The sequence below is a fragment of the Belonocnema kinseyi genome, chromosome 6 (assembly GCF_010883055.1).
Source record: "Belonocnema kinseyi isolate 2016_QV_RU_SX_M_011 chromosome 6, B_treatae_v1, whole genome shotgun sequence".
NCBI lineage: Eukaryota > Metazoa > Arthropoda > Insecta > Hymenoptera > Cynipidae > Belonocnema > Belonocnema kinseyi.
This window is the reverse complement of record NC_046662.1, coordinates 3660686-3672075: the sequence shown is the minus strand read 5'-3', so window position 1 is coordinate 3672075 and position 11390 is coordinate 3660686. Positions and strand designations below refer to the sequence as shown.

Below are 11390 nucleotides of genomic sequence, written 5' to 3'. Positions count from 1 at the left end.
CTCACGCGCTTTTGATTGGAAATTTTAACTAAACAACGAATTTTCGGCCGGATAGGAAGAAAAATAGTATACATTACACGGGACGAATGTCGAAGGCCCCTTTCCGGCGGATCGCCCACCTCGGCTTCGCCTCGGGGGGCAACCTCTCCGCCGGGAGGGAACTTCGACATTCGTCCCTTGTAATGTAATGTACTATTTATTTTAAATAGTTGAAAAATCCTTAAAATATTTCGAAATTTTATTTCAAAATCTTGAAATATCTACATGTTTTACATTTTTTCAAATTTTTAATTATTTTTTCAAATATTTTTAAATATTCTCTTAAAATTAATTTAAAAAAAAAGAAGAAAACATTTTCACTTATTTATTTAAAGAACGATTTAAAAACCAAGTTTGACCAAATTTGTTTAAAAAATATTTGTAAAATTCCTAGTAAAAAAATAAATTCAGTCTTATTTCCTGGGTTTTTCGGGTTTCCCGGTCCAGCGGCCATTTCCCAAATTAATAAAATGCCCAAACGTGAATTTTATGAGACCAGGAAATGACAGTCAATTTATTTTTTAACCGGGAATTTTACAAATTTTTACCAAAAAAATCTGTCCAGCTTTGATTTGAAACTATTTTTTAAAATAATTAGTTAATTTTGTATCTTTTTCAATTATGATATTCAGTTTATAATGCTCAAATCGAAAATCCTTCCCTTTAAACATTTTCTAGTTCAAATTTTAATTTTTAAGCGTACATTTTATTTAAAAGAATTTTCAAATGCAGTTTTATAGTTAAACAATTAGAAATTAGAAGCGTTCAAAATCGAAGATTTTGGACAAAAACGTTTAAAATTAAACTGTTTCATTTGGAAAGTCTATTTTCAATTTTAAAATAACTTCAAAATAATATGTTCATAATTAAATGCTTTTATTAAATTAGAAATATTATTTCAGTCTACAATAATTCATCATTAAACAATTCAATTTGTAATTTTTTAATTAAGAAAAAGAACAATGACTTTTATTCACAAATATCTGACTTTTCATTTAAAATCAGTATTTATAAATCAAAGGTTCAAAAATAAAGAAAAAAATTAAATTTTGAACTTACAATTTTAATTGTTCTATTTAAAAAAATTTAATTTGCAAGTCCAATTGTTGAATTTTCATGTATAAGTAACAATTGATTGTTAAAATTCTTAAAGATTCTTAAAAAATATTCAAGTAAGTTGAAGAGATATGTAAAAGTGAAAAAAGATTCAAAATTATTTAAAAATTTGAAATTATTTCAAAAAACTAAAACTAAATATCTTTTAAAAATTGTGAAAGACTCTGAAGAATAAAAAAATATTTCCTTAAGATTCCTTGAAAAATTTTTTATGATTTTTTATTTTATAAAATTAATGTTGAGAGAATATTTAAAAAGATTTACAAATTTATGAAAAATAAATGAGAAAGATTTTAGGGACATTTTTCAAATTATTTTATTTTTTTTTATTTTAGAAAAAATCCGAATCATTTTAAAAGTTGTGTAAAATTTCAGAAAGATTTTCAAAACTTATTAAAATTTGAAAAAATAAATAAATAAAGCAGTATATAGATGTTTCAATATTTTAAAGTCTTTTAAGGATTTTTAAACTATCTAAAATATAAATAATTTAACTTTTAAAATTGCATGAAATGATATAATTTTTAAATTTTACATTTCGCAATAATTCGTGTGTTTGGATTTTTGATAACAATATTTTTTAGTTAACAACAAAATTGAATTTTTTTCTAATTTTCAAAAGTACAATTTTTTTTATTTTAGATTTATCAAACCAGGTAAATGTTAAAACTATCTAGAAATAATTTCAAATGGGTGGGAATAATTTTAAAAGTTCTTTATTACGTTATAAACAAATTAATGAAAAAAAGTTATTTTTCAGGATTGGCAATGTTTAGCTCATTCAAATCCACTGATGACTTTTTATGACTGCTATAAATGTTTGTTATTCATAAAAGTTCTTTAAATATTTAATAATTTCTATAAATTTGAAAAATATTTATAACAAAGATTGATCGAAAATAAATTATTATTCGATTTCGTAAACAGAAACTTAAACCATGTTGCAATATTTTTTTTATGAAAGTTCACAATTTCAAAAGTACAGTCATACATTTTCAGGTTAAAATAATTAAAATTGCATGAGTTATGAATTTTTAAGTAAAAAATCCATTTTTGCACTTTTTTTCAATAATATTTTTTTAACAAACTTAAATTAAATAACTGGTTATAAAATCAACTCTACCCTATAAAAGATACCTTTGACTATATCGGATAATTTTATTGTGACAAAATATTCAATAGGTGTTCAAAAATACATGATTAAATATGCTGGGGTATATAATACCCACGATGCACGTTACCGTGATTTTTACCATGTATGCACTTTGAGGGTTAAAAAAACTCAACATTTTTTTAATGAATATTGTCTAAGCAGTCGTTAATTGTTATTAGTTTAAAAAGTATCATAGCGAAAAGTTGTAAAAGATGTACTCAGTTGATTCCGTAAAAAACTGAGTTTATTCATTGAAAATTAGCCAAACTGTTAATTTTTTAATGAAAATTGTTTAAATAATTATTAATTTTTGTAAATTCGCAAATTATTATAGCCAAAAGTCATCTTAAAGATATTTTTAATTGATTCCATAAGAAAATTGATCCTTCTCTTTAAAAATCAGCCAAACTCTAAATTTGTTTATAAAAATTGTTTAAATAATTAATAATTCTTATAAAACTCAAATCATCATTGCGAAGAGCCATCGGAAAAATTTTCTTAGTTGATATCATTGAAAATTGACGCTATTTGTTGAAAAATATTCAAAATTTAAAATTTTTTATGAAAATTGTTTAAATAATAATTATTTTGTGTAAATTCGTCAATTATTATAGCCAAAAGTCATCGTAAAGACATTCTTAGTCGATTACGTAAAAAAATGAGCACATTCGATGATAAATAGCCAGAATCAGAATTTTCTGATGAATATTGTTTAAATAATTAATAATTCTTGTACATTTGCAAATTATCGTAGCAAAAGTTATCGTAAAGACATTGTTAGTTGATTTATTAAAAAAAATTGAACATATTCTGTGAAAATTGGCCCAACTGTGAATTTGTTTATCAAAAATGTTTAAATAATTATTAATTTTTGTAAATTCGTAAATTATTATAGCAGAAATTAATCGTACAGACATTTTTAGGTGATTGCATAAAAAAATGGAACGTATTCTTTGAAAATTAGTCAAACCGAATATGTTTATGAAAATTGTTTAAACAATTAATCATTTTCTGTAAATTTATACAATATTACAGAAAAAAGTCATCTAAAAGACATTCTTAGTTGATTCCGTAAAAAATGAAGTCTATTCATTGAAAAATATCCAAACTGTTAATTTTTTAATGAAAATTGTTTAAATAATTATTAATTTTTGTAAATTCGCAAATTATTATAGCCAAAAGTCATCTTAAAGATATTTTTAATTGATTCCATAAGAAAATTGAGACTTCTCTTTAAAAATCAGCTAAACTCTAAATTTGTTTATAAAAATTGTTTAAATAATTAATAATTCTTTTAAATTTGTAAATCATTACAGAAAAAAATCATCGTAAAGACATTCTTAGCTGATTCACTAGTATAGTCATAACATTAATTTATTTTTAACCCTCAAAGTGCATTGTGGGTGTCAGAGACCCCAAGCCATTTTCAAACTCTTATAAATCATACTTAATTCGAAAAAATTGAAAGAGTGTCGCCATCTAGTTTTAGTTGGAGATACTAACTGGAAGTAAAGTCGTTTAGCATGCGTCAAGCGTCAGTCTACTAGGAGCAGTTGCTGAAAATGGAGGTAAAAGTATCGTGGGGTAAATAACACCCAGTGTGCACTTGGTGAGTGAAAAAGTAATTTTGCAGCAAATTTTTTAACAGTCATATATGTCTCTTTTTTTAATTTCTTGTATTTTTATAGTACTACATGTCAAACTTCCTCAAGTTTTATAATAATAAATCGATTTAAGAGCAATAAATCTGATTCATCATTTTAATTTGCATCCATGTTGCAATATTTTTTTTATGAAAGTACGCTATTTCAAAAGTAGTCATACATTTTCAGGTTGAAATAATTAAAATTGCGTGAGTTGTGAATTTTTAAGTAAACCCCCTTTTTTTACTTTTTTTAAATAATTTGTTTAACAAACTTAAAACAAATAAATGAATATAAAATCAACTCTACCTCATAAAAGATACCTTGAACTATATCGGATAATTTTTTTGTGTCAAAATATTCAATAGAGGTTAAACAGTACATGATTGAATACACTGGGGTGTAGAACACCCACGTTACACTTTACCGTGATTTTCACCATGTATGCACTTTAAGGGATAATATTTATTATTTCCAAGCATTATAATGAAGAAACTGCACATTTTTGTGAATTCTTTTTATATTTTTTGTAGGATCTTCACGGATATAATGAGAAATCCGACATCTACAGCATCGGAGTGACGATATGTGAATTGGCAAACGGAGTTGTTCCATTTTACGACATGCCCGAGACTCTAATGTTGACAGAAAAAGTTCGTGGCTGTGCGCCTCACATAATCGATCGTTCAACTTTTCCACGTGACCCGGAAGATCTAGATAATCCGGAAATAAAACCATGTAAGTTTGGATCTGCACACTATCATTTATTCATATAATTTTAATAAAATTCTTGTTTTTTTTTTGTTTTTTAAAAATATTTTTAGTAAACGGTGACGCAAGTCACAGTAGTCTTAACTCGATGGATAAGCGAGTGGAATCATTATCAACTCGGAAATTTTCCGAGCCTTTCCATTCACTCACGGAAGTTTGTTTGCAACGCAATCCCAAAAACCGGCCTTCCGTCTCGCAGCTCATTTCTCATCCATTTTTCAAGCAGTGTAAAAAAAATGACGAAACACTGATAGATATTCTCAAAATTGTTACGCCGATTCACCAAAGAAAGATTGAATCCGCTGGTAAGTTTTACGGCTCAGATTCTACCGTTTTAATCGAAGAAAAAAATTCCAGGTCATTTTCTGATTCGCAAACACTTTTCAGGTTCAATAATATTGCAAAATTTGAACTCTAAAGCTAAAAATTGTCCGATTTTCAGTAAGAAAAAATAGAATACAAATCGAAGCACTCAAAATGGAACTCTTGAATTTTAAACTTTTGAAATTAAAGTTTAAGTCTTTTAATTCAAAAATTTTTGTATATAATTGCTCCATAATTTGCTTGTCAAAAATGGAAGGCACTAATAGTTTTCAATTGAAAATTTTTTAATTAAATGCAGATAAGCTGCAAAATTTAGAATTTTAAACTTTTAGAAATTAATGAGTTCAAAGATTCAGATTGAATTCGAAAAATATAAATCCACGTTATCATATTCAATGCTCTGAATAAAAGAATGAAATTAATTTTTTTTTAAATGATATTATTGTAAAAAATTTTAAGCTAGAAACGATTAAAATTGAAAAAAAAATTTAACTAAACACTTCTTAAATTAGTTAAATTATCTTTATTTTAAGTAATGTAAAAATCCTTGAAAAGATTCCAAATCTTAAGAATTTAAAATTATTTTTGAATTTTTAAAATAATTTTTGAATATATTTTGAAATGAATAAAAATTTTCCTACAGGTTTAAAAAAATCCTGTAAATTAAAAAAATATTCTTAAAAACGTTCAGACTTTTTTTTAACAATTTTGAAATTCTTTTAAAATCTTTTTGAATATTCTTTTAACATAATATTCCGAAATGAAAAATTATTTTTAATTTTCCTAGGAATCTTACGAAAATGTTTTTATTCAATTAGGCTGTGTTTGTACCAAATTTCCGGTATGAAAAGCCGAATTTTGTCGGTACAAACACTTCGTTTAAATTATTTGAAACAATTTTAAATGTTTTAAATTAATTTTGAATCTTTTAAAAACTTCTCAATATTTCTTAAAATTATTGACTGTTAAATATTTGGTTTCAATTCATGTTTGAAATAATATTTTAAATTTAGTGAAAGCCTTTAATTAAAAATACATTGTTATGAAGTTATTTTTTAAGTTAAAAATAGTTTAAGTTTCAATCGGATGTTTTCCTTTTTTTAATGACTTAGACTTTCAAATTAAAAAAGTTGAATTTTAACCCTAAAATCTGTAAATTCTTAATTTTTAGGGAATTTACAATCGTTTTGACAAATCAATTATTGTTCCCTTTTGAAAATTATGTATTTTTATTTTCAGTTAATAAACTAAAAATGTTTTTTATCTCAAATTTGCAGCTTCAAACGCTTTTAATTATTTAAGTCTTGAAGACTACATTTTAAAATTCTTTAAATTAAAAATCTAAAATGGAAAATTTTTAAAGTAGAAGATTTTCGAAAAAAATTACTCGGATAGATTTTCCTTCTTTACTTTTCCTTTAAAACTATTTTTTTAACTTCTTCACTAATTGGGTAAAAAAAATTATATTCTCAACAAATTACGTTAATTTTTCATAAGAAAATTCAATTTTCTACCAAATTGTCAAATTTTCAGTTGCATTTTCTACTTGAAGATACTAATTTAAACCCAAAAAGATTTTTATTTTAAATAAACAAAAGGTGAATATAACCAACAAGACGAATTTTCAAAAAAATAATTGAATTCTCAACTAAAACATAATAATTTTCAATCATAGAATTGCATTTAAAAAAGATGGATTTTGTACAAAAAATGAACAATTAACCAAATATATTGTTACTTAAATTTTCAACTAAAAAGAAAAAATCGAATATTTAAATTCTCAATTGAAAAAATAAATTTTCAATCAAAAGAAAACAAGTTTTCTATAAGAATGTTGAATTTTCAAGTCAAAGAGACAAATTCTCTATAAAGCTGTCAAATTCTCAACTTGTAAATACGAATTTTTAACAAAATACATCTATTTTTAAACAAATAGTTCAATTTTCTACGAAAAATACAAGTTTTCAACAAAATACATCAATTTTATACCAAATTGTTGAATTTTCAACCTGAAAAAATGAATTTTCTACAAAATATATAATTTACAACCAAACAATTTAATTTTCAAGAAAGCCGTTAAATTTTCAGTTAAAAAAGTTACATTCGAAAAAAGAAACGAACTTGCAACTAAAATTATTAATTTTCAAAAACAACAAAATTAAAGTTTAATAAAGTTAAATTTAAAAACAGTTTGTTTGAACCATGAGATCAAATTTTTCAATTTTGAAGCTAAACAGACGAATCGTTGAATTTTGACTAAAAATGTATTTTAAAACAAAAAAATGGCATTTTCATTACAAAAAATTGCTTTTCTACAAAAAATACCGAATTTTAAACCAAATTAATATATATTTTTACCAAATAGTTCAATTTTCAACTAAGAAGAATAATGTTCTGCAAAAAAATATTAATATTTTCAACAAAATACATCATTTTTTAACTAAATAGTTCAATTTTCTAGCCAAACAATACGAATTTTCAACAAAATACACAAATTTTTAACCAAATAGTTGAATTTTCTGCCAAGAAAAATACAAATTTTCAACAAATTACAAACACTTTCAACTAAATATTTTGACCAAAGAATTAATTAATTTTTAGTCTATATTTTTTTTCGTATCTAAAAATTTTGAACTGTATAGTTGAATTTTTAAGCTAAAAAAGATTAATAAATTTTAAACGAAAAATGATGATACTATCATTTTTATTAGGAAGAATTAATTTTTAATTTAAACAAAAAACGAATTTTCTATAAAGCAGTTGAATTTTACCCCAAATTGTGAAATTTTAAAATCAAAATGACAATTTTTTTATAAAACATTTGAACTTTCAACCCGAGAATATGAATTTTTAACTAAAAAATTATTTGACAACCGATCAGTTGAATTTTCAACAAAAGTTTAAATTTTCAGTTTAAGAAAATTATTTTTACACAAAAAAGACGATGGTTTCAACTAAAATAAAAAAATGAAATTTTAAGAAAGTAATTCAACTTTTAACGAAGGACTTTAATTTTTAATCTAAAAAGATGAATTTTAAACAGAATAATTTTCAACCAGAAAATGGATTTTCTTCCAAAAAATACGAGTTTCAACAAATTATATCAATTTTCCACCACATAGTTAAATGGGCCGAACACATGAATTTTTTACAAACCAGTTTAATTTTCAACTCAGAAGGAGATACATTATCAAACAAAAAATACAAATATTAAACAAAATAGTATAATTTCCAATAAAAAAATATTTTAGTCATGAAAGAAATGAAATTTTAAATCAAACTGTTGAATTGTCAAGTAAAACAGATGACTTTTCCAGAAAATAATTCAATTTTGAACTAATCAATGAAATTTTGAAATAAAAAAGATGAATTCTTAACCAAAAATTTAAAAATTAAATTGTCAACTAAAAACACGGGAAAAGACTGATGTCTGCGATAAAAAAAATAGGAATTTTTATCATTTATAGACAAGGAAAAACATTTAGAATAAAAACTGAAGTTCATTTTTCATACTTCAAAAATTTCCTGACACTATTTTGACACTATTAACACTATTTTTTATCTCTTAAGTGAGTCCGAGGCCTGGAAATAATTGAATATATTTTTATTAATCAAAGGGATAACAAAATAATTATTAAATTTTTCATTCTTTTAGCCGGAGATGAAAATATGACCGTTTCAGTTCAACAGTTACGAAATCTGGATTTGGAAACCTGCCAATGGGATTTTGACAACACCTGAGTATGTTTTTTTTTTAATGTTTGCAAGTCGCGTTCTGTGTTGAATTCCGAATTTTTTTTATGAAAGTTTACATGTTTAATTTGATTGATGTTTAGATTTTATTCGTAAATTGTTAGATTCGTATTTTTTTCTTGAGACTGAGAAGTGTTATTTGAGCGTGTATTTAAAATCATAAGAGATTGTACATTCTTTGTAGACCAAATAGGGAAATTTGTTATTTAGCTTCACCTATTTAAGTATAAAATTTTATTCAAATTAAATTTACCCGAGTTCGAGTAATATTTTTAAACCCATATTCTAATTTTTCCACCAGAAGAATGAATTTTCGTATGAAAAAGACCAGTTTTCAGCCAAGAAGATTAATTTTTCTCCAAGAAAAGATTCATTTTTAATAAAATAAATTAATTTTTAAACAAATAGTTAAAATTTCAAACTAGAAGATTAATTTTTTACCGGGTAAGGTCAATTTTCAAGAAAATACATACATTTTTAATCATATAGTTGAATTTTCAACCAAGAAGATTAATTATCAATAAAGAAAACGAATTTTCTACCAAAAAGTTTAATTTTATATCAAATAATTTAATTGCCAACGCGAGAATATGAATCTTTAAGAATTAAACTATTTGACAAAAAATTAACCTTTTTCGTAGAAAATTGATTTTCTTTATTGAAAATTAATCTTCTTGTTTGAAAATTCAACCAAGAATATTTCATTTTTGAGTTAAAAAAATTATTTTTTCACAACGAAAATCGAATTTTCAATTAAAATGATGAATTTTCATCCAAGAAAGTGAGTTTTTTGAAGAAAGTAGTTAAAATTTCGACCAAGGCGTTAAATTTTCAAACAAAATAGTTTTTATATTTCATTACAAAAAGATTTAAATTTAAATTTTTTTAAAGTCGGATCAACCCAACAAATACGAATTTTCAATCAAATATAGAAATGTTTAACAAAAAAAGTTAATTTTCAACTAAAACAGTTTAATTTTTGAACAGACAGTTGCATTTATGATAAAAAAAGATAACATTTCTACAGAAAAAAATGAATTTTAAACCCAATAAGTTAAATCTTCAACAAAATAGTTAAATTTTCACTTGGAAAAATTAATTTTTAACACCAACAAAAAAATTAATTTTGTTTAAACTTATAAATCTTAAAAAAAAGTTTTAATAAAGTAGTTCAAATTTCAACCAAGGAGTTGCAGTTTCAACCCAAAAAGATTTTAATTTAAAAAAAAGAGTATGCATTTTCAACTAAAAAAATGGGTTTTCTCCTTAAAAAACTGGAATTTTTATTCAAGAGAATTCATTTTTAATATAAAAAAGTAATTGATAACATTATTATTTTTAACTAAGAAAATCTAATTTTTAAGTAAAATTATGAATTTTTAAACCAAAGAAATGTGCTGTTCAGAAAGTAGTTCAACTTTCAACAATTGAGTTGAAAATTCAAACTAAAATGATGAATTTTCAAGGAAAAATGTAATAGTTGATATTTTAAACAAAAATATTTTAATTAATAATAAAAATAGGTTCAATTTTTAACAAAAAAGTGAATTTTCAACCAAAACAGATTAATTTCTAATCAGTTGCGTTTTTAACTAAAATAGGTCAAATTTCTACTTTAAGAGATACATTTTCAAACAAAAAAATGAATTTTTAACAAAATGGTTGAATTTGCAACTAAAAAAGATTTGTTAGTCAAGAAAGCAAAAAAAAAATGCCAATCAAATTAATTTCCAAATCAATTTTCATTTGGGAAAATTAATTTTTAACACCAACAACAAAATTAATTTTTTTTTTAACTTATGAATCTTCAAAAAATAAAAAAAACTTTTTAAAAAGTAGTGCAAATTTCAACCAAGGAGTTGTTTTTTTTAATAATGAATTCAAAATACTCATACAGTTTCGGTTTTTTTTCTTCAGTTTGTGTTTTTAAGGATTCATTTGAAATATTTTATTTTTAAAACGCCAAAAACTTAAATTACAAGATATTCTTAAATATACCTATAAGCACCATTGAATGATTAAAAAATTAAGTAATACTAAAAACATTAAAATCTAGTTCTTTAGTTTGTCTCTGCAGTAGCAATTAGTTGAATTTCAACTAAAAATGATCAATTTTCAACCAAATAGTTGAATTTTTAACTAAAAAAAAAAAACAGTTTTCCACCATAAATGAAATATTTCAATTTTAAACAACAACAAAAATTCAATTGCAACGAAAAAAGCCATTTTTAACTAAAATTATGGAATATTCAACTGGATTAGTTAAATTTTCAAACAAGAAGATTAATTTTCTATCAAAAAATATGATTTTTCAACAAAATTCATCAATTTTTAAAGAAATACTTGAATTTTTAACTAATAAAGACAAATTTTCAAACCAAACAGTTGAATTTAAAACTAAAAAAGATCCATTTTTTAACATAGATGAAAAAGTAAAATTTTCAGTAGAAGGAATTAATTTTCAAAAGAATAAAACAATTTTCAACTATAATTATGAAATATTCAACTGGATTAGTTAAATTTTCAACCTAAAAGATAAATTTTGAAATAAAATTGTAAATATTTGATTAGAATACTTGAATTTTTAAATA

At 23.2% G+C, this 11390-nt stretch overlaps 1 protein-coding gene across 3 annotated transcripts in view; it reads left to right on the top strand.

Moving 5' to 3' along the window:
• Window positions 1-11390, top strand: part of LOC117175006 (STE20-related kinase adapter protein alpha) — a 36438-nt gene that overhangs the window by 9389 nt on the left and 15659 nt on the right. For 2 of the 3 annotated variants that reach the window (XM_033364498.1, XM_033364499.1), the window contains exons 4-6: window positions 4485-4689; window positions 4776-5027; window positions 8702-8787. In XM_033364498.1, the coding sequence (XP_033220389.1) occupies window positions 4485-4689; window positions 4776-5027; window positions 8702-8787 (543 nt within the window). Of the gene's footprint in view, window positions 1-4484; window positions 4690-4775; window positions 5028-8701; window positions 9052-11390 lie in introns of those variants that run through there. The other variant, XM_033364497.1, reaches the window with a different exon arrangement.